The 24,572-nt window shown below is 38.4% G+C and overlaps 1 protein-coding gene across 1 annotated transcript; it reads right to left on the bottom strand.

Moving 5' to 3' along the window:
- Window positions 1-1,989: 1,989 nt before the first annotated feature.
- Window positions 1,990-20,798, bottom strand: LOC111340070 (uncharacterized). The gene is made up of 10 exons (XM_088740702.1): window positions 20,192-20,798; window positions 18,190-18,304; window positions 15,219-15,852; window positions 14,725-14,856; window positions 10,011-13,294; window positions 6,262-9,684; window positions 5,953-6,080; window positions 5,427-5,547; window positions 5,096-5,178; window positions 1,990-4,395 (listed from the first exon to the last, which is right to left on the bottom strand). Exons 3-10 carry the CDS (start codon window positions 15,829-15,831, stop codon window positions 4,335-4,337), a joined length of 7,845 nt encoding a protein of 2,614 aa, XP_088596828.1. The 5' UTR covers window positions 15,832-15,852; window positions 18,190-18,304; window positions 20,192-20,798; the 3' UTR covers window positions 1,990-4,334.
- Window positions 20,799-24,572: the final 3,774 nt, after the last annotated feature.

Here is a 24,572-nt window from a genome sequence, read left to right as displayed (position 1 = left end):
TTTAATATTCGCTCCGACGAAGGGCTAACGATCAAAACGTCAGCTTTTGTAATAGTTACGGTGGCCAATTTACCATTTCAACTTTGTTGATATATCCAAATTATTTCGTTACTCCCACCGACGCAGCCCCAAACAGTTTCTTTCGAAACTATCAGCCTTTATTTTTAATATGCTTCCTTTTCCTTTCTTGGAAATGATGATTTACCTTAAAGCCAATTCAAACAATTCACATCAAACCACAAGACGCCATGCACCCGATCATTTTAAGACCCCCTTTCAATCTCAGTGCTTTTGCAATTTACAGACTTAGTGTATTGAGATGAACAATACATTTTTATTCACGATTGATTTGTGATTCAAGGTTTATCTAAAGAAAGGAAAAGCCCTTTTAGGCAAGTTTCACATTCACCAAGGAGTCACTAAAACGTGGAACTGATTTCAAGAAGCAGCGCTGAAACACAATCATTCACCGTCTCGGGACTTTGCCCATGTTTTTATAACCTGTGATCTGTTTACTTCAGTGCTCTCTCTTTCTAGCCGGATCACATTTTGAAAGTGAAAGTGAAAGTGAAAGTGCCCTGAGGGCATTTTCGTGGGAGCTTCCGTATTATCTTTCATGAAACTTAAAACTTCAGTTCTCAATTTTTTTTATTCTGCTTCGATCCTATCTTGACACTCTTGCACGGTAACATCTCCCTCCGAATTCGCAGGATCGCTCGCTGAATTGCAAATAAAATCTTGAAACATCAATGCTAGAAGAACCTTGAATAGTTAGTTGCATCCACTCCCAAGTTTTTTGCTGATGACGCTTTTGAACTTGCTTACTTAAGCATAACTTGAGACATCGTAAAGTGTTTGCATTGTTTGCCCATTCGAATGATTGTCTTATGTACTTGCACATGATTTGCTCGCGTGTATACAGCGAAGATCTTATGAAGTTCCCGAAAAAGTCTGCTATCGTTTAACATGACAAGTTCCGGGAATAAGACGATTTAAGTTCAAAATGTGATTATGCAATGTAGCAAAGGCCGGCGCAAAATTAACACCATTGCACCATGGTTTTCGTTGAATTGATTTAAGTTGTCTGAATTTAGGTAGACGTTGCCTTCGTGAGTAAGGATGTTTGATTTCTTGTCCCTGAAAGCTATTATTTTAATTCCTCTGGCTACATAACATGCAAATCAAATACCACCTGAGTAAATTGGATATTTCTCTGAAAATGAAGCAATTTTGTTGAGAACTACCCAAGAAAATACATTGGGGAATATCAATGATATTGGCCAGTATTTTTCCAAAGTATACGTCGCTGTCCATTGACAAAACATACCTAAAAAACATCGGGTCAGTTTGACCAGAAAGCCGACGTCAATAAAAATAGTGGGGCCAATAAAACCCCCCAAAGAATAAAAAAAGGCACTAAAGAATTAACTCATGGCGATTTCTTGTTTTTAATAGTATCAAAGACGTACGGTTCCAGTGTTCTCAAGTCATTCCTGTCAAGAGAGGATCAGCATTTTCATCGCTGCTAAGTGTTTTCTTGTCAAAAAAATTTACAGGTAAACAATGACAAAGGTAGTACAGTCATGTAGTAATAATGATGATACAAGTTGCCTGGTAGTAGTAATTTAGATATATGAACGCCAAAACCTGACAACCCTATCATTTGAAAATCAAAACAGGCATTGTACTGAGAGAAGAACGATAGTGCATGCGTCGCAGAAAACCAACGCTTTAAACTCAAACTGAGCTTAGGAGCAGAGAACGAGAAGAGTTTCAATCCCAATCCCACTCTGTTTTAAGAACTGAACTCCGGGGACCCTAAGTGAGTAGACGAATCTGTCAGCATGATCAGTATTCCTCTAAAGTCATGATGGTGACAACTGGAAAACAGCAGTTAAAAAACAAACCCATGAAACAAAGGCAACAAGAAAGAAAAACACACGCACACATGTGTTGGGACACGCTTTCGCTGGAAACACGGGAAAACGGTTGGTTTTTTTATCAAGTCGACATTTTATTGTTCATCCCATACCTAAAATACAGTTACAGTTGTCTCAGTATTATAAAAAAAATGCAAATGAAGGGTAAATGACAGCCCGAAATAGCTTTAATTGGTAAAAGGTGCCAGGTTGCCAATCAATTGAATAATTTTTGCAGTCCAAGGTCGGTATTTGAAATACAGCGTTAACAATGAAAGTATATCATGACGCACTCTATAAAAATATGTAAATGCAGTTTAGCAGAAAAACAAAAGTCAGAGTACATACTGCTACAGACATAAAGATAATGAACTAATTTTTTTTTTGCGCTCTGATTTGCGCTTGAAAGAGGATAAGATTATCGACTACGTCAAAAACATTTTTAAAAAAACTTTGCAATCAAAGCACCAGGCTGCACCCTAGTGATTTCAATTACGTTTCGTTTTTCGGCAACAGCCCAAAACTGCCACGTCAATTTCTGAATGTCTTAAACAATCAGTGGCTGGAAAAGTGAGACGACAACCGGGGATACGTTGCGTCTCTCTATGGATGGATCAAACGACGATCGCGAGACTTCTAAATCTAATGCCTTCGATGGCCCCTTTTGGTGGTTTCTCTCATTCCATGCAGTCCGTACTTGAAAAATGAAGACGAAGTAAGTGGCAGACCTCAATTTGTCATGTAAAGCCTTCAATTCGTTAATCATGTTTTAGACTGAATCATCAGATTTTTCCAAAGAGACCTGCAACAAAGTAAACCACAAAAGAGATAAGTATAGTCCAGGTCAGTGAGAAAACCGTAGAAATGTCTTCATAAAGCCGGCGATACACCTGACGATTTTATTCGCCGGTCGCGGCAAATTTGATCACCAAGATCAGTGCATAAAATTGCCGATCTCTGGTGTGTCAGATAACGGCGATTTTATACGTTAATCGTCGCGAACGGCGAAAAACGCAATCGCCGCATCGGGAACACCCATGAAATCGCCAGGTGTGTCGTTGGCACAAAAAAAAAAAAAAAAAAAAAAACAAATGTCGTTGCTTCGGTCAGCTGCTCAAAAGAGGTTAAAATTAACATATATTTTTTGATACAATGTAAGAATTTAAATGTAACTACTTACATGATTTTAATACACAAATAGAAGAGAGAGTTCATTCATAAAAATACTGCTTAGCGAGTATTTAACCGATTGGTTATTTAAAGGGAAACGTGGAATATAAACGCAGGTCTAACAAGAATAAAAAATCGACCTGAATGACTGGGCTAAGGTTTCAAACCTGTGAATTTCTGTTGCAAATCACTCTACCTAAATATGATACTCGTCGCCATGCAGTTGCAGCTTCATTCTGGAATTTGCTTTTCTTCTCCACGCTTAAATCGTAAACCCTAAAAGATCATCATCATTTGTCAGATCTTCCAGGACGTCATATTTCTTTTAATTCTATCAATTCCAAAGACATTTACTCCACAGTATACATTATTCTAATAGCTTTAAGGTAAAAATGTACTCTTAAGAGAAGGACTGAGAATATTTCAACATGTTACGTCTTTACTGCACAGTGCAGAAGAACTTACCAGTGATTGCATTTCCTTTACGTGTTTCAGCGGGTTTATTCTTTCACATTCAGTCCTGGAGAGTCCTTAGTCATAACGATCTAACCGTTTACTCAAAACCGATGGCATTTATTGTTAAATGAATTAAAGGAACCTTCTTGAGAGTGAAGGGTTTATCCCTCTCCCTCGGTTTTCATATTTCTTTTGTTTGTTTGTTTGTTTTTAGATTCGTTTGCTTTTTTTTTTCTTTCTCTTGGTGGATTTGTTTGTCACTTTGATTTGTGTAGTTGCTTGACTGCTTGTTGTTTTTCTTACATGTTATTTATCTATTCATTTATTTTTGCTTTTACGTTTTCCTGTAATTATTTTGTTTGTTTGTGTTTTTTTTTTCTAGTTTTTGATGTTTTCTCGTGCCTTTGATCACGTGAAAGTATATTTCTTCTTTCGACTTCTCATTTCCAAGTTAAAAATAATATGTCTCTCCGGTGTAGACAGGTGTCATTTGTTGTTTCCGCCGCTGCAAAAGCCATTGAAATTAAAAATAAAAATATTAACATGGTAGCAATTGTAGTTGAGATCAAATTCCGTCCGTAGTTGTTACGGTCATAATTTTCTGATTACTGTATAGCATATAGTAAAAGTTTGAAAAAGCTAGTAAGAAAATTAAGTAACAAATCGATCTATGAATCTAGCCTTTTTGCGTAAATGATAAGTAAAATTATCTTCATAATAAGATTTTTGAGCTAAGTTATTTTCATTTGCATTTTCAAATGTTTGAGTTTGGTTTTTTTTTATCTATTGTTACTGAGGACTAGTTTGAAGTTGACCGAACAATGGATGTCGGCATATTGGGCACGTTCGGCTGCAAAAAAAAAAAAAAAATACATTGGCAAGGTTACTTTTAAACAAATGAGTAATTCATTTTCAAGAAAAAAACGCCTATTTACGGCGGCCTGTAAGCGCTCTTCTAATTAACAGTAAGATGTATTTTGGATACTGTTGTAAAAGTCATAACTGCAGATCCAAAGTTATTACTACGGATCCACAGTTAGGGCTTTGGATCAGCAGTAATGACCTCTGCACAAATGTCTATGTTTTTGCACATTTAGAATGTCACTTCAGGCCATCTTAGCAGTCCCATGACATGTCATCAACAGAAACTGGAGAGAAAACACGAGCACGTAGAACTCCAGAGCAAAACCAGAGAGCCTTGAAAGGCAAATCAGCTGTACTTGTACAACACAATACTAACTTCGATACCTCTATTCCTCATCTATTAAAGGTTGTTTAAACAACAACAAAGATGCCTTGCAGATACAATTTTTAAGATTGCATTGGTGAAGCGGTTTGGATGGTTAAATTTAGTGGTTCCCCTTTCCCATGAACTGAAGTGAACATTTGACAAGTATTGAAACCAAATGGGCCTTTCAACCTCTAAATGGCTGAGTTTCTTTTCGGCTGAGTAGTGTTCCAAGCTAATGAAACCATGCGATAGGACGATCCATCCAAGGATATACAGGCAGTGTTAAATGATTACAAGAACTTTCAAGAAATAGACTTACACCCCGTTTTGTATCATTGCAATTGCACAGTCTTTATGAACCTTGTGAGAGCAGGGTAGAATTTGACAACCACTGAAGGCGTCCTATGAACAATGTAAAAAAAATAAAAGAATAATATTCTCACTTTGAAAACATCATTTCAACTCCTTTTGACGTTGAAAGATTGAAGAGAAGATACATTTTAAGAATTGTAATCTTATCAAGCAGCAGGAAGGAAGTTAAAAGGAAAACAAAAATAAAAAGTCAATTAAAGCAAAACACACAAAAAAAATCCTTTGAACATATGTAAGCACGGATAAGGTTTTTAAGGCCATAGATAAAAATACTTCACCTCCAGACAGATACAGCATTCATCGTGTCCCGAATCAGGCCTGCACTTGTGTTTTCCCTCAAGACGTTTGTCCAGGCATACGTTACAAACATCACAGTGGAAGGATCTGTCTTTATGGATTCTATGGACATAATTGAGAAATAATGCAGAGAAATTACATTTCTTTTCTTTATCTAATGAATAAGAAACCTATCCTTACCAGAACAACTACAGTCACTGGGTCAATGCTACTCTCTTTATACCGGATGAAAACTTTGGAATATCAAATAATCCTCCCCCATCAGTTCTTTAGGTTTCCCCTTCAAATAGCCCCGACTTATTTATTCACTCGCACTAGTAAAGGAAATTTCCTTGTCAAACAACGCACCTCGAAGACAGAAGCTTGAGTAGGAGGTCAGTGCGGTCGAGGTAGACAGACGTTATTACTTCTTAAAACTGTTAAATAATTCTAACTGTTACAAGGCTGTAATTCATAACTTATTAAAACGTGCTCTGAAGTAAATGAACACAGGGCACAGTATCTAACCTGCAGATCCCACATTTTGTGCAATGGAAAGGATTCTTGTCAACAGATGTAAAATGCTTGCATGTTGCACAGAAATATTCAGACATTTTCGCCTTGCAGAAACCACACCTCTGGCTATTTTCATCGATCTGAAATGCAAGGAGAATGTGTCACAAATAACAGATAGAATTTAACTTCAGCAGTCAATTTGTAAATTCCTTCTAACATAACGATTTGATTGCATCTGCAGGAACTTTGCGATTCTGCTGTATGTCTCGTCTTAAAAAAGAGAGCGAGGAACTTAAATTCTGTTGTCAAATAAAATCTCACCACTTGTTCGTGATAGCAGATAGTACAGCGTATATGCGTGGCATTGATTGCTCTTGCTTGATCCTCACTGCAATCAGACTCATTGTGGCAACGATGGCAAGGGAAGAACTTTCCACAGCAGGGAAACCGGACCAGGCATCGGCGTTGATAATGACTGCAAACTGGGCGTGGACTTTCCTGTACAGGCGTGGCTATGGATTGTGGTTCGCGATCAGCTCCTAAAGTGGACTCATTTAATTGCATGGAGTCCTCTTGACTACTTGATTCGTTGATTGGTGTTGGAGTGGATACCTCTTGTTCTGTAAATTCCCTTGCATTCTCTTGTACGCCTACTTTTTCTATCGACTGGAGTATAGGTTGAGCCTCATTTACGGCAGTGACGCTTGACGCAATAAGCTGGACAGTTTGGGCCATTACTTGTTCCAAAGATCCAAGAAGAGAACCTGAAGAATTCCCTGTCAATGAAACCTCATCCTCAGGACTTGTGGAAATCTGGGTATGTTCATAGTGAACGTTTTTCGTACTGTTGTCATAATTATTAACCCTAGATATCACACCATTAACAGAATCTCGTGAATAAGTGTTGTTAAACAACTTGGGATCAGGAATAACAGGATCTCCTTCGTCAACACAATATCGCCTTGGCAGCAGTAAGAAATCTTCATCACACACCTGAGATGGCAAACTAGGGCGTTCTGCTTGACTCAGAGGTAATAACTGAGGCACAACTCTTTGAGGGCAACTTGTCCTACCTTCATCAGAGACATGGCATGATTGAAAATATCCTTTAATGCAAGATGCATCTTTTCCTCCAAAGGAGAAACTTCTATGATCTTTAGATGAAGGGAAATATTGGTTGTGATCGTCCTGCTGATGAATTTCCACTGCAGCATTATCGTAGTTGCCAGCGTTGGTAGAGGATTCCGGAATGTTAGCGTCGTTTATGTGACGCGCTACAAAAACCGGATCTAAGCCGAACCTTCTTGTATGGTCGTGACTAACTGACCTTGAATTAGTCATAGTGAGTTTAATCGTATCTTTCCCCTTGTCATTCAATCTTCGTTTTGGTCTCGCTCCCCCATGATCAATGTTGGAGTCAGGGGCATTCGCCTTTTCCTTTGAAAAATATTCAGTATTGCCAAAGGGAGCTTTTGAAGAAAAGCCTTGAGCTTTTCTTCCGCTGAAATTTGGAATGGGTTCTTTAGTGATCATTTGTCCATCGAAATCGTCTTTGGTCCCTCTTGGGGATGCCTTGCCACTGTCGCCGTCAGCAGTTACATCGCCGCCTTGGTAAGTTGATGTAAAAGAGGTTTTACCGTAAATGGGCATCACATCTAATAATCTTCCTTGCCCATCCTTGGTTGCTCTAGAGGAACAGTACATAGAATGGCTGTCTCTCTCGTCTGGTTGCTTTACAATATCTGATTCGAGTTTACATGACCCATCGACTACATCCGTAGCGTTTAGAATCGATGTAACATCAGTGTTGCACTGGCCTTTGCAAAAACTTTCACTGATGGGTCCATCTAGTGAAAAATGGTCCGAAAATGACGAGAATACCGTTCCTTTCGTTAAATCTAAAGGAGGGTATACATAAGAGCAGCCATTTCCTTTGACCCTTACTGTATCTTCTAGCTCATGTCTCCTTTCCCCTTCATGGAAACTGGAAATCATTGCTCCTTTTGCTTCTTTAAAAGAACTGAGTTGTGTGAGTTTTGCTTGAAAGTTTTCAGGTGATTTCATGGATGAATGGCTTTGGTGAGCTCCTTGGGTATCCTCAGACTCAGGGTCGGCTTCCATGTAGTTTTCTTGAATTGCTTTGGTAAAATCGAATGCACCTATCGACTCTTCAGTCATCTGGATTTCGCAAGCCTTTGTTCTAAGAGTTTTGGTAGATTCATTCATATCAGAGTCTTGAAAACCATCATACGAGTGAATGGAGTATTCATCATCTAGAGACCTCTCAGACGAGTTAGTGTTTCCATTTCCCAGAAGCTTAGATTGTTCTTCTGAATTTTCGGGGTCTTGTAAATTGCTAAAGAAATCAGCTCCCGAGAACCTATCTCCCACGAGTTGTGTTTCTTGCGCCTCGCCGTCACTTTTCGTTGTAGCATTATCTTCCTGAGAGCTAGGTTCTGTGTCTAAGGCATGCGTCAATTTTTGGCTTTGTCCCTTAGCTTGTACGTTTGAAAGCCTCAAATTATTGAAAGTATCGTCATCTTGGTAACGGGATCTAAGAGAAGCGTCATGGTAAACTGAGTTCATAACTGGGGATGTAGGACTTCTCTTTCTATTCTTGTGTGCTCTTGATGAGCTAGGCAAGTAATATTTCCCAAGCCATTCTTGCCCGTTGTTGATCTCCCGTTCAAAATCGAATGCCCTCAAGGGTCCATCGACAACGTCGGTGTCTTCTAAAACCAGGGACTTGACTGAATTCCTTTGGCTTCTTGTGGTCTCGCTCTCATCGATAGGTTTAAAATTTCCATCAGTGACTTTCGATTCTTCATCTTCAAAAGAAATGTTTCCTTCTTTCAGGCGTTTACCTTTAGATATCATTTCCAGACTAGTGGGGTCTTTTATATCATCTATAGGCGGAGCTGGATTTTTAACAAGTTTAAGTACCTTCGGAGCACCTTCATTGATTGTTGCTACATCATTTGCTTGGAAGAAACTGCATTTCCTTTCCACGTAGAACTTGGAACTTTGGTTTTGTTCTTTAGGTTGATGTTGAAAGTTTGGGATCCCATGGTAATTAACAATACCTTCATCGGCTTTTTGGCTTTCTTTGAGACTGGACATAGGACTTGCATATGGCCTGTTTGAATTGATCAACGCTCCATCACCATTTTGTTCAACGTTAAAAGAATGCTCTTTAAATTCTGAATTTCTTTCGTTCAAACATCCCTGAAGGTCACCCATAAATGAGCGTCTTGATTCTCGATCATTTTCAAACAAAAGCCTACCCATCCAAGTTTCGTTGCTGTCTTCAGCTCTTTGTGTGGAATTTTTTTTATGCGCCAGCGGGTTCAACTCGATTGGGGCACAGCTAGGGGCCTTCAAAGTTGAACACTGGCTTCGGGAACCCACCTCTGATTTCATTTCTGATTGCTGCGAATTTTCAGAGATAGGATCCTGGTATAACTGACCTTCAAGAAAAGTAGTTTTTTCTCCATTTAAGCCTTCCAAACATACATGGTCGTCTTTTCTAGGGATGTACTCCTGGTCTATCTGACTTTGAGACTCAGTAGCTATGAATCCTTTGTCATCTCCAATTGGACCCAAACTTTCATTGTCGTCCACTCGAACAGGAGATGGCTCTTCGTCAAGCAATCGTGATATCTCACTGACTTCAACTAAGCACTGTAGAACACTGTTTTCAAGGCTGCTTTTTGAATCTTTCTCTGAGCTCTTGAGTGGAATAACCTAACGTGAAATAAACATGAAGCATTTAATAGATTAATTGTCACTCAGAGAGCAGATCATACCCAAACCCGTTCAAAAGAGCTACTCTAAATGTTAATTAGATTAGCTCTTTTCGACCTTTTCTTGCGAACAAAAATTAAAGTTGATCTAGGACGTTTCCTTTGGAAATATGGATAGAAATTTTTAGTGAAAGGATGGATCGCTACTTTTATTTAACCTTTTCAATTTAAGCAACGGTATATGTGTGCATCTACGTTAATTTCTTCGAAGCAAAGGTTTTTATTTTTCGCCAGCAGCATTCTTCAGATGTCAGTAAAGGCACTCACCGTTTTGTTTTGTGCGACTGGGTTATCCAAGGGGTCCTTTAGGTGAATTCCTGATTGGTATGCAACTTGATATTTCTTTGCTGAGGTATCAATGGCCGCCCAAGATATCACATCAGCCACACTTTTGGGGCATGAAGCTTGAAAGTACTTTCGAGCATTACATCCTCTGATCCCAAGATTTGTTGGTGTTGTTGTTGTTCCTATGAAGTTAATTCTTTGCACAATTGACCTCTCGTCACACGATAACGTCAAAAGTGCTCTCACCGGTTGGCGAATTGCTAAAGATATGCTGTGACTGTGTACCGCTAGAGTTAGCGTTTTGTTGGAGCTGCACTTCTGAAGAAGGTTTAAAACAAGAGTTTTAAACATGAAACTGCTCGTGTGCTCATCTGCGAAGGTCATGCACTTAGTGTCTTGCCACTCTGAGGTTTGAATCTCAAAAATGCTTTGTTCTTGCGGAATTCCGGCATGAAAATTTTCCGTCAAACAAAGAGGAAGGAGCTCGATACGATCGCCATATGACGTGATGCTACAGTGGCCATACGCTGCTATTGAGGTTAGATCAACGATTACTTGAGTCCTACCGTCTGCGTTTTCACTTTCAAAACACTTTGACTGAAAACATTCTCTGACTGCAAGCGAGACACTCCTCTTTAATACCAGAAGGTCATCGATATCAAGAATGACAGGCGAGCGACAAGTAGCCAGAAACCCATTTGAGGAGGTATTTGTCTTGTAGGACAAACTTCTGAAAACCTGTTCGTCAGGAGGAGGACATTCAACGATGCTTTCTTCCGAGCCAATTGTTGAGGAAACCAGAAGATCTTGGAATGCAGTTTCTCCATTGCAATGAACTAACGCTTTCGAAGCAAAAACTTGGATGCCGTCATTGAGCATGAAAAGAAACTCGTTTTCGTTGGATGAGAGTCTTGTATAAAGGTCGTACGCTGCAAATGTTGTGTCAATCTCTTTCAGTTCAATAGAAAACATGATAAGGAAAATTAAGAACAGCTTCAGATTGAACTGATGGTCAAACTCCGTCGTTGTTGCGTCTCTTGTGGTTTGTTTGCCTTTATTCCTTTCTTCATTTTCCTGGATTTCTTTGCTCAGCTCTTCTAAAGTGTGGTTCACATCATGGTCGGATGTCAATTCACCAGAATATTTCTTTAGGAGTAAGCTATGCATCCGAACAAGCTCTGCGTTCGAATGACCCTGTTTAGAATGATATTCCTCGCAATGCGCCCCTGCTTGTTCGAAAAAGGCTGCAGCTTCCTCTTTCATTCCCTGACGGAGCAGTTTCTTTCCAGTCTGCAAAAAGTCACAGGCATATTTCTGTGAAATCATTATCTTCGAGCCTGAGCATTCACTTCCCAGTCTTTCTCCAGAAATCAGCGGTTTCTTGCCGGTCTTGGATCTTCTTAAATGAAGGTTGTTTTCTTGGAGTAACACGGCCAATGCCTGTCCATGCTCAGCAACCAGACCTTCAATCATCACTTTTGACACTTCACTTCTTGGAGACTTCTTGGGTTTTTCCATAATCTCCAAGTAAGTTGCAGACAATTCATTTAAAAATGAAACGTGGTACAAGACCTCTAAGCTCTCAATGGCTCTTTGGAAGTAACGGAGTGATTCTTCTTTGTGCTTCAGTCTCGACTCTAGGTCACCAAGAGACATGTAGCATCTGACGAGGAGGGGATTCTTTTGGCCAAAAATAATTTGCAATATGTCGGCAGAGAATTTAAATTTCCCAGCAGCACTCGTAAGGTCTCCAGTGAGGCTCAAAATAGTACCTTGCTTGAACAAAAGCGACGCAAGGTTTAAATGATCTGATCCGAAACTCATTTTGATTATTTCCACGGTTTTCTCTAGTAGACTTATGGCAATTTGGATTTTTCCCCTACGGACAAACACCTCCACTAACTTTTCAAATGCTTCAATTCTTACATTCATGTAAAGGCCTCCAAACATGTCAACTAGATCTGTGAAGGAAGAGGAAGATAGTTTCTCAAGGCTAAATTCTTCCTCAGCCTCCCTGATTTTTCCTTGTAGAAGCAGTACTTCACAAAGATGTAGCCGAACAAAATTGAGAAGGCGCCCACAATCCTCCCTCTCTATCCTATTACAGTAGGATTTCAGGTATTTTAAGGCTTCTTCTGCTTTTTTAAAGTTACCGAAAGAAGTATACAAAACTGCCCGATTATTCATCATCATAAATAGAGTTTGAAATGGTATCTCGTTAATCTCTCTAGCTTCATAATCATCCACCAGCTGCTCTTGTAGCTTTAGAGCTTCATTGAAATTCCTAGATATCAGATGCAGGCGACAAATGTTGCTATACACTGCAACAGACTTGGTGTCCATTGACAAACATTCCAGTTGTCGTAACTCTTCAGATTTGAAATAGTTCAATGATTTGTTAAACTCTTCGATTGATTGGCGCAAATCTCCCATTATAAGTAAAATACATCCTTTGTTGTTGTAAGCAGCTCCTAAATCTTTTAAAGGGGAATTGGAGCTGGCTAATCGAAGATGCAAATCTACTAGCAGTTCAAATGTTTTACGAGCAATTTCGAGCTCTGAGATTAACAATGCAAACGCCCCCAGAACGTTTAGCACGCTCGAGTAAAACTCTTCCACAAGGACCTTTGAGTTTTTGGGTGAGGATAATGGATTGATCGGAGAGCTTCTGCTTTTCTTGAGGTATTTTTGCCCATCATAGCTGGAATCTAACAGCAACGTTCCATGTTTGATACAGCAACTGACGCCGCTCTCCAGAAAAAGCTCCTTACCGCGAGCTAGAACTTCCCATGGCCATTGATCCTCGTTTGGAACTTCAAGACAATGTAGCTGAATATTTGACAATACCACGAAAAGAGATCTTAGAGCATTTCGCGCATCTGCAATTTTATCACTTTGATAATGGTTGATGGCCCTCTCTAGCGCCAGTATAATTTTGTCAATCACTTTACAGTTTTCTTCCGCTGGATACACATCTTCCGATAGTAATCTATTTATTTTCTTCTCGGGAAAAACTTTGTGTAATTGCATTTTCTCATAGCCTTGCATCACCTTAATTTTACCTGGTAAATCAACATTATCATCGGTTAGGTTCCCACAAACGGATCTTCCTTGCAGTCGCACAACAGGTGTCGCAGCAAACCCTTCTCTCTGTTCATTTTCATATAACACTTTACCGGGTTGTATTCGGTTGATTTTCCTTTCGACCTCAGCTAAGTGTGGCTCTCTTTCTTGATTCCCATTGATTGTTTCAGTGCTTCTCTCTGCTAAAAGATACAGTAACTGAAATGAATTCTGAGATAATGCTAAGACCTACATCAATGATGTGAGTAAGTCTGCAATGATTACCAAGGAAATTGAAGTGCCCCGATAGACATTTTTTCCTTTAATTGATCTTGACCTTAATTTTTGTAAAGGTACATCTAGAAGCTCATCATCTGGACTATATTTGAGACGCAAGGGCATTCCAAGAACATCTAGTTTGAAGGACTTTCTCTTATTCCAAAAGCTAACCTCTGGATTGTAATCCCTTATATTTGAGCGAGTTGTTCCTTAAGCATTTTCAAAGCATTTCCAAAGCATTTTCTTAACCTTTTGAACCAAGTTTTTAACCAAGACAACATAAATTCTTATAAAATTACTTGTCCTAAGTGTCATAAAAGTAACTCGATTGTTCAGTTTTCTTGTTAAGTTTGTCATTGTAGTGTATTGTCTATATTATCTACACTTAGTTTGTAATGGGGTAATTCGCGTTAAGATTACAGGAAATCTTAGAGTACCCTGTACCTTAATGAATACTTGAATAATGATAATAATATATACTGATAATAGTCATAATCATAGTAACGATAATAACAATAATAACAATAATAATGATGATAACAACGATAATAATAACAAACTTTCACGAATGGATTGCACCACAACCGGAGGTATGGGAAAATATTGCGATAGGTACAATGGCTGATTTGCTGAGCTGATATCAATTAAGAAAACGGAGAGTTATGTGAAGACCATCTCATGGATAAGAGCGAAAACATCTTTCTCTTTATTAAAACAAGAATCTTCAATAGAATTATTTTTGGTTGTGATAGCCAACTTGAAAAGAAAGGTCTTTTGAAAAGTACGGCAGTTGCTAAAAGCCTAATCTTCCTTATTTCTTGGAACAGAAGTATTCGTAGTCAGTCATCCTTCTCAAACTCATTAATAATTCATAAAGTCAACTACAAATCACTGCATGTATTCCACATCATGTGAATGTGTTTGGATACCCAATGAAAAACTGGATGAAAATCTTTAAAGATTTGGATACGATGTCCAAATGTCCACTGATTCTCGGAAAATCATATGACATCAATAAATTAATTTGAAGTAAATGAGACTTTTGCCATTCATGTTTTCATTGCTTTCAGTCAACTCTTGCACATGCAACCCAATGTCTTCAGCTTTGAACACTCCGCCTGGCTCAATGGAGCACAACTTTTTTGCTCTTTGGACTTGCCATTCTCGAAAAATCTGTATCGCCCACTTGTTCTTGTAAACCGTAGATATCGGAACAGAATTGATAACAGACGCGTTTTCCTCGTCAGAAGTTTTGGGAATCCGAAACCTTGAACTTGACTCATCCATCTAACATCATCCCGACCACATGATGGTCAAACATTTCTTTTCAAATCATATTATTCTCGCGACTCACCTGATTTCGAAGGGGAACGAGCGAGGAATTTCATCGTTAAGCGTCTTATGCCAGTTACCAAAGCCCCCAACAAATTAGTTTCGTTTGATGACAGTTTCATTCGTGCTGAATCGTGGAATGCCTCTGATTCTCCTGTAAAATAATTTTTATCTTACAGATTAGAAATGAGTAAGCGTTACATAAGGTTGAAATAGGCAACAAACAAAATTTTAAAGAGGAGCCGTTGGTAATTTAAAACTATTTCACAAAATTTGTGATTTCCTTAACCGCCTAGAACTCTTACCAAAGGTTACTGTCAACAAAATTTGATAAAAATGTTCAAAATTTCTTTGTATAGGCCTTTAGCTAGAGAAAGCAGTTAAGTTAAATTTGTCGAAAAAGAATAATTTTTTTCCGGAGGGCACCCTATTATGTTGAAAGCAATCTTTAAATAAGTATCTTAAAATAAACGTCTTGTTTTAGAGTAGCTCACCGACTCTATCAAGACAACTTACCCTCTCTTTCCTTGATGATGCTTTCATCTTTAACCCAATCTTTTAAACACTCTTGGAAGAGTTTCTCAGCTAAATGCGAGTTCATGTTTTCTGTTTTGATACTGTCAATGGCATTTCGGTAATGCGTTCCTCCCAATCTCACCAATACAGCAGTAGTATACGTCCAGTATAGGTTGAATGTTTTGTCATCAACAGCGGCCTTTCTGGCATGACTGTAGACTGTGTCTCTGTAGTACGTAACGCGAACAATATCTGCTGCAGTGGTCATGTTTTCTTTAGAAGGAGGACGATCCCAACCATTAATGGGAGGATCAAGATCACAGACATTTCTCAGTAGAATCATCAGCAGAGTAATATCAAAATGCTGCGATGATACAGGCGACTGCCGGGGGTACAATTTTTCCCACTGACGAGGATTCAGAACCTTTTTTTTTTTTAGTGCCAGCAGTATGGCATATTTTGATTGACATGATAAAACTGTTCCCAGGTATTTTGGTGGATGAATGTTGTCGAACGTCGTTCTCAGGACCTGAGATCCCACATCCACTAGTAATCGACATAGCCTGGCGTAATTGGCTGTTTCTTTCGTGGAAGGTGAAGTCGTTGCTTCCATGACTGGTAAATCACGTAATATCTAAAAATTAGATAGAATATTTAACATTTTTTTAAGCACAAACATTATGGATTTCCCTAGAAGACTACCCGGTCAATGACCTTATTAGCAATCTAGCGCTAGAACATCCAATACAACTTTTCTCCTGTGGCTTGATCATTTCATTCATTTAATTTTCCTACTGATAAACACGGCCATGGCAAGGCATTGTAAATCACAAATTTTCTAATTAGGTCGTTGGGCGCTTATTTCTAACTTAGGACAAGGTGTTCTAATCACCAATTAATTAGTCACCAGTCTCCAGTCGGTCAGGAGCTCAGTTAACCAGTCAATCAATTACGATTGAGTCAGTCAACACTTCAGTCAGCCAGTCAGTCACCACTCAAAAGTACATAAAATCATGAGCGGAAACCTCTTCTGTTTTGCCAATCGCCGGGTCAGGAGTTTCTCTGTGTCTAATATTAATATCAGGCCTCTTTTATTCTCGCACAGCAACGTATTCCTAACTGAAGAAAACCCGAATATTTCAGCGGTCGATTGATGGTTTTGACGAACTTTCCAGTCCCTTTACGCTGTAAATTAATGTATGAAGAACAGAAAATGTATTTGAGAGCTGGTATGTCAATTTACTTCGATGATCATTAAACATTGACCGGACTCGGTGGCATAATTTTAAATTGTAGTTTACTCGGAGAAGGCTGCTTCGCTTTTCTATCTGGAAGAGGGGAGTTCAATTTAAATGTTAAACAATTAATAATTCGAGCTTGTAGATCAGCCTTCGATACATGCACTCAGTTTTACTCGTCTCTTGAATGTTCTCCTTGAGACAAAAGTCGCTTACAATACTCACCGTGAGCTTAGACCGAATAGTGACAAATAATTCGTCTTTACGAGAAAGTTTCGCATCCCGTAGACACTTGTCACATACATAGGATGGAGGTAGAGTAACATGTTATTCCTTTGCTTTCGGTTGTCTTACGATGAAAACTTAGACAAGTTCCGCCATGTACTGACAATTAATTGTAGTCACATTTAGTCACACTGCGTATTTTATTTATGAGTTTTCGGTTCAATTTAATGGTTTTTCTGATCAAACGTAGAGAGGCTACTTAAAATTTCGAGTCTAAATTATGCATCATTATGCAAAGGTCAATCACCTTAACTTGTTTCAGCTTTGTTACAGAAAATTACCGAGAAGTAATTATCAAACGTGATATTTAGTTAGTTCCGATTTAGACCATCGTTCATATTTAGGATAAATTATTATTCAGTTGAATTCCAAGTCCGAAGTTATTTAAGTATAAGCTATCGCAATAAGTTTCCAAATCGTGACTGTTTCGTATCACTTCCTTGAGTGGACGCGCTTACTTTGTTAACTGACCTTGGCTTGAGAGCCGGCGCACGAAAGTTCCTGTTTTCGCTTACGCAGTCAAAGATTGATTAGGTTGATCGGAAGCATTAAGTACGTTGTTGCTCGTTGTGAAATTCTTGTAAAACGGGTTTTAGTTGGTGCTCTAGCAACAAACGTTTAATTTTCCAAGGTCATTTGGCCAACTCATGCCCACCTATAGCGAATATACAATCATGTACTTTAAGGAAAAGACTCAGTAAGTGAATTATCAGTGAAAACTAGAAGGGGTATAAGTAACAAAGTCACGGGTCATCATCACGGGTTTATTACGAATCAACTTAACGGCCTGCTCCCAATTGGCTTGTTAGCTCAATTGGTAGAGCGCTGCACTAGTATCGCAGAGGACAGTGGTTCGAATCCCGTACAGGCCTTATTTTTTTCAGGTCTGATTTTTTTCAGGTCTGATTTTCGCTATTGCATAACTAACGCTCTCTACTGCGAGGATCGTGCATCATACGTAGTTTAATATTTGTAGTGCGCAAATGCCATTTACATATGATCAAATGCGCAAATGCGCAAAACTTTTCAAAGTTTACTTAAACGCAATCTGTTTCGATACTCGTCAAATTTTCAATCCTGAGACGTTTGGGCTTTTTCTCTTTTATTTTTATTCATTTAAAAAAGCAATGCGAACAACCCCGACGTGATCGATGCTACGGATTGCAAATGCGTCATTGTCAACTGAGGTGAACTCAACCTTGAGTGACCGACGTGAGAAAGTGGTAAAAATCTTTCCATAACATCATACAAAAATCCGTGAAATTGTCAATCGAAAAACCTCCGATATCGGAAGTTAATTGCCTTTGGTTTTTAGACGATACATGTAAGTGTACTGTGGTCTAGCTAAATAGAGTTTTGTTCATTAGCCCTTTCTAATTTTACAGTCTTCTAGAATATGACTAAGAAGCTCGCGACATATGACAAATGTTATTAATCTATATTCTTACCGTCCCATGTGACCAATGAAGCAGATCCACTCAACTTTCTTTAAATGTCAATAATTTATCTCAACTCGATGATGATGACGATGCAGCATTCGATTTCTTCACGTAAGGTGTGTACCTTGAAAGATAAGGTAAAGCGATCTTTCAATTCATATAATGCAAACTTGCCCAAAAAAAGGGCAAGTGTACTTGTCTAACGAGTTTCGTGGATATGTGACATCTACGACACTCTTCTTACTTAAACAAAATTAAAATAATTTAAATTTTCTTCGACTGTTTCTTTTGTCGTTGCAAGAAGTTCCCTCCAAAGAATCCGCTTATAAACAAACACACGCCTATTTTAGAGCAGTAAAAATCTTCTAATCATTAATTAGAAAAAAGAGACTCAAAACCCATATCAATATCTATTTCAGACGCTTATATAGAGAAATTACTAGTTAAGATAAATTTTGCATGATTGCGTTACTATGCATTGTTTACTCGATCAAGGTCGGTCACCTTACCTTAATAGCAAAGAATACCAGTGAGCGAACACAATTGAGGGTGAAAACCCCTCGGCATGTATTTCATAAATTCCTTCTGGTATCGTCACAGAAAACACCCATGATTTCAAAGAGCTCGATCGACTACGCACGATTACGTATATTTTGCAAATAACTGCCAGTTTGTTTACTCCAAACGAAAACTGGCTGCCTTATACATATAATTACAGAGCAGAAAGCATATTCTTGTCGCGACAGGAAGAATTATAGCAGGTTATATTGCCCAGAAGAGTAATACGTTTAATTTGTTAGAAAACAGGTAGGTATTCTTAGCTTAGCCACGATTAATTTTCTTCCATCTCAAACTTGAATTCCAAACACAACTTCAGGGATAAAATTAGAATCTATTAATTATTAGAGTTTATGTTTTGGAGTTATGATTTTTGGATTTGCAAACTTTTCAGTGCCACTTCTATATCATAAAAAATACTTGAAACATAAATATGCCAGCGAGGATTTAAAGCCTCTAATACTTGCGCTCCAAAAGATGATACCTTAATGCATATAACAGAAAACATGAATGTCAGGTAACAGAACACAGACTCAGTTGATTACCGTAAAATGACACAGAATGACATTCTCTCACTAAGGAAAAAATTGCTAGTGGCAAAACCTGTAGTAGTATTATCACTCCACCTTCTCTGGTCAAAAACAAATTTACCTGCGTATTCTCAATATTTACGTCTGAAGTCCAATCTCGTGTAAATCAAAAATAAAATTTGTTCTGTCCTCGTGTACCGGTTCACAAGAGCCGTTACAAAAGACCGAACAATGCACAACAGCTAACCAATGACTCCTAAACCAAGAAAGAACAACCCTTGTGAACCGGTACACAAGGACAGAACCATAAAATTCGGCACAGGGGCCTTCTAGTTTAGCGACCTAATCAGTATTCTACGAAAATATTCTGAATTCGAACTTGCTGGTGAAAATGAAGAACTTTAATTGAAGCACAGGAAATAAATTGTCGTAAAACAGTGGTTTTTCAAACAATCACGGACGAGTATACGTGGCAAGTCCGATCGAATAGCCTTTGAGGCATAAAGAAATGGCGTTGTCTTCATCTTTAGGACGTAAGCACGACGACCATTCGCTGATGATCTTATATTCCTCAATCTGGCCCATTGATTGCTAGTTGAAACCTTCACAAAGTATTCCTAGCTTAAGCTCTTGTTAAACGACGCTGAACCTAACTAAAATCGAATTCGATTCGTAAAACAACCATCTGCGCCATAGGCTTATCATGGTTGATGTTTCGTGTATTAAATTAACATCATTCGTTTGTATAGATCAAGCAAGTTGGTTGTATGAATGAAGAAATGACGAAACTTTAAGGTTACATGTACGTGTGGAGTTTATATTCGTTCATGAAATCGGTGTAAAGAAGAATCTTTAGCATTAATAATCCATAACAACAATGAATAACAGCACGTGTCACTCTACTTTTTAAGTTTCCTCCTTACCTCCATCACTCCCGATTACATTGTATCTTTTGGTAACTTCGTCTTGAAGTTACAGGACTTCAAACGGTTTAATGAGGTCGTTTTGCCATCCTGCTTAGTTGCCGTGAAGAACTTGTCTGCTTCGATCCGGCACGAAGTGACAAAGTTGAGCCCTCAGGTCACGGTCACGTGGTTGTTCATTTGCGGATACTGTGTCGACACCTCTTTGGCTCTTTTGCAAAACAAAACAGCGTAAACTGAGAAAAAAAGTCGCGCTTATCATTTCTACATCCAGTCTAACATTGTGGTATGGTTGCAATCAGTTGCACATAAAATCAAAAGAAAACATCGACGACGACTTCAAGCTGAACATGTTTCATTCGTTACGTTTCGTGAAGTTCTGGAAGCGCCGATCAGATATGTAACCACTCTTATCTGTGTGCTATTTGAGTTATTTGAGTTTGTCAGAGAACTTATTCGTGCTCAAATAATTGTGCGATAACGATAAGCTGCGTGTTCTTTCCCTTACACTTTCTTTCACAGAGAAAATACCATACTATAAGACGAGCATCCAGCACATTTAGTTCTGCCTACATTGTTAGTAGTATAACGCTTGAATATAAATAAACGAAAAACTCTGTCCGTTTTTACATTTTCACGATTGCTGGATGCGAGTATAGAAGTTCTTATCCATGTTTTGGAGTTATGCATCGCATTTTCGTTGTACTACGAATACAAAAACTCGTGGTGCGAGTGATTTATATCTAATGCATTTGTTTGTAAAATTTTGAAGCAACTGCACTTAGCGAAAGAACAAAAAGACAACCTTAATGAAGCAGAACTTCAAAAATATTATCGGTGACTAAGTTTCCTAAAGGAGTCATGGAAGAAACAGAAAAAGGTTTTGACCAAAGTGTCCAGCCTGAGTTTCAGAAAAAAAAAAAAAAAGTAATTTTTCCATACAGACATGTGAACATCATCATTTTGATATTGCTTCTCCGGCACATTCCTTGTTTTTATTCATTTAAAAGTAGTTCATCGTCACATTTCTGGTCTGCCGAGCCTTAACAAAAGATGCCGACAAAGGATATCATTACGCCTATCACAGTTCATATCTCCTTTCAAGTTTTTGACTGATGGTCACTCTATTGATTCGCCCCCCAGTGGAACAGAACACGTGCTGACGCCATCTGTCATAAAAACCACAACCCAAACTACTATTCTTAGATGAATGCTGTCGGACAAACATCCCTCTTGCCCCCGGCGAGGGAAATGGATATCAATTCCTGTCGTTGTCCATCGACGACCGTTGATTTTGATGTCTCGAAATCAGTTTATTTAAGGAAAGTTTCACCTATTTTGAGATCGTCAAATGACTAACCACGCAACCTCTGGAATCCAACAACTACCAATCAACACTATCTTTTATCTTGCACTCGACCTGGGATTCTCAGCTGTATTTAGTGAGTGTGAATGCTTGTTTCTGATTCGTCAGTGCAAATTAGGGGGTTTTTCCCTTTGACTGCCTAGACAATGAAAAAAGTGCTTACTAAGCAAAGATATGGTCACCAGTCAATTATATCGCCCCCGCAGCTTTTAAATCAAACATACGAGCCGCACGTGATTGGTGAAGGTCTATTTATTTGCTCCGTGTCCTACTAGGATGGGAAATTGCGGGTATGAAATATCAGATCAGATTGAAAGTTCAACAGGAACTCCAACGTAGTTGTGATGACAATGCAGTTCACGTCAACCAAACTCAGTGGAATAAAGCTGCCCTTTGAATGAAAATTTTATTGTTTCTTTTGCCAAAATAGTGTTTCGTGGCTTCCTGTGTCAAAGAATGCTGTTTTTTTTTTTTTTTTTAACCTTCAAAACATCAAATATCTCAAATATAAGTCATTACGTTGATTGATGGCCTGAAATTAATTCTAGTTGACAGATCTTGTAGGGCGGTTACGGCAGGCCATGTACAAACAAAACTAAAGTGATCGGGGGCCAATTTTGTTTTGTGATTCCAATAGATTTTTTCCTTTTGTTAATACTGCTTCTGTTTTTTTTTCCCTTTCACTAGCCAAAGAATCATCAAGTACTTTTTAAAGTAGGTCGGCGTTTCTGCTGATACAGCACTTTCACTTTCACAAGGGAAAATATTGTAATTAGTACCCGCTTTTGTATTACATCATACTGTAAATATTTTATTCATCTACTTGTCTGTTATATAATTACTCACGTTCAGTTACTCATTGATTGAAGATGGCATAAGCATGCCGAAACATGTCTCTCAAAAAAGTTGACTATTTCTTACATTATTTATCATACTTGCTACTACTACGACCTTATGGAAACATCATGATAATATTTTCCCTTGTGAAAGTGAAAGTGCTGTATCAGCAGGTCGGCGTTTCTGAGAAACGCCGACCTACTTTAATAATTACTTGATGATTCTTTGGCTAGTGAAAGGGAAAAAAAAAACAGAAGCAGTATTAACAAAAGGGAAAAATTCTTATTAAATCATGATGTGCGCGTAAAGCCGTTCAAAAGAAAGAGGGCCAAACTCCTAAAGTCAATTGATGTATAATTTCGTTCATACTTGACTACTTAAGACTGAAGTGATCTACAGTTTGTGGCTCAAGGAATGAACTGAACCAGCTCATTTGGAAAAAAAAATTACCAACCTGCTGATACAGCACTTTCACTTTCACAAGGGAAAATATTATCTCTGTTAATTAAATCACGAAGGGTACGTAAAACCGTTCACAATAAAAAGGGCCAAACTCCTTAAGTCGATTGATGTATAATCTCGTTCATACTACAGTTTGTGGCCCAACGACATCTGTTTATCTGAAGCATTAGTTATATGCTGAGTAAGCATAAATTCCTTGTTTAATAAAACTCTGATTAGTCAAACACTCTCAAGTTGCTCCTAAACCTACTGATTAGACATTGACCTCTCAAAATTTCCATGAAAGCTTTTGTTAATGATGGCTAGACCTTTTAATCCTTCAAAGCAGAAATTACTTTCTCTTTTTCTCAATTGAATTTGAAAGTAAAAGTGGGTTTTTCCCTCGATAATGGTATCATTGAAAACCATCTTACTTGGCTGTCAAACGAAGCCAATCAGTCATATTTCACTATATTGAAGTGTTATAATATTCGCAATTTTTTTAGCATTTCGCTGAAATCAGCCCCGACTGCTTTCTTTTCCTGTTTCTGTTGAGGCGTGTTATTTATAATCGGAATAACAGGAACAACATACGGAACCCGTCTGTAGTTCACTGGATTGTCAACAGACTATATCATTTATTATCGATCATGTATTTTCTTCAGGGATTAACCTAGCTAATTGTTATCAGCAGTGTTGTATTTTTCCCTTTCCTCAAAGTATCCCGATCAGTTCCAAAACGATTGAACTGTGTGACAACGAAGAATGAGGAAAGGAAGTATTTTTCTGTATTGGTCTTAAAGAGAGCGTGCATGACCTGAATGCAGTGAAATTTTATTTTTTGTCAAGCTTATTGACCTTCAGCCTCCGTCGGGTGACTACATATTCGTCGAATTGAACAAACCGATCAATTAGATGGGCAAAGTCCAAGAAACACTGATGATTAAATGATTAAGAAAAGCCGCAAGACTCTTACGAAACATCTGATATAATAAAAATAATTAGCTGTAATCCAATTTGCAGAGATGGAAACTAAAGCTGTATCGTGAATTTTATGTCAAGATAAGTCCGTCAAGTTGAAATCAAAGTTTTACCGGATACTAGCTTGATTTAAAAGTAAAGACTTTTCTTAACGTAACATTCAAACTCTTTCGTGGTCATATTGAAAGAGCAATCTTGGCAATTCGGTGCAAAATTTCTTCGACTAAATAAACTTTTGGCATCATTTTCTGAGGGAAAACATTTTATGAAAGCATACCTCAGGTTGCTCGGACGCTGTTACAAACAGTAGTGAAATAAAAATTCGATGCCGGTGTTTCTCGCATATGGAACGCCATAACTGTCTTATGATATTTTGTTTTCTTATCCGTGGTGCTTTTCTTATCATCTTCGTTGCTTGTATCATGATATTCGGTGCTCTGGTTGCTATAATCGGTGCCAGTCACCTTATACTCGGCTCTTTATCCAAGGTACTCGGTACTTTCCACATTATACCTGGTGTGAAAGCCATTATACTCACTGCTAACCGCTTTATACTCGGTGCTTTGATCAAATTTAGCGGTGCAGCTTTCTTTATATTCGGTGGCTAGTTTGTCATGCTCTGTGCTTTTTCCATAGTCAGTTTGCACCTGATTTGTGGTCAGTTTAGCATCTGGTTTGGTGCGAACATCTTGCTACTCGGTGCAAACAACTTGCTACTCGGTGCTCAGCGATTCGGTTCATACAGCATTATATTCG

This window comes from Stylophora pistillata, chromosome 12 (genome assembly GCF_964205215.1).
Source record: "Stylophora pistillata chromosome 12, jaStyPist1.2, whole genome shotgun sequence".
Classification (NCBI taxonomy): Eukaryota; Metazoa; Cnidaria; class Anthozoa; order Scleractinia; family Pocilloporidae; genus Stylophora; species Stylophora pistillata.
This window is presented reverse-complemented; position numbering and strand designations above follow the sequence as displayed.

Excerpts from the sequence above, each read along its gene's own strand:
- LOC111340070 (XM_088740702.1), bottom strand. The coding sequence starts at position 15,831 with ATGGAAGCAACGACTTCACCTTCCACGAAAGAAACAGCCAATTACGCC. Across the intron at positions 14,857-15,218 it reads CATCATCAAGGAAAGAGAGG|GAGAATCAGAGGCATTCCAC; the intron begins GTAAGTTGTCTT and ends ATTATTTTACAG. Across the intron at positions 4,396-5,095 it reads GCAATGATACAAAACGGGGT|CCGAACGTGCCCAATATGCC; the intron begins GTAAGTCTATTT and ends TTTTTTTTGCAG.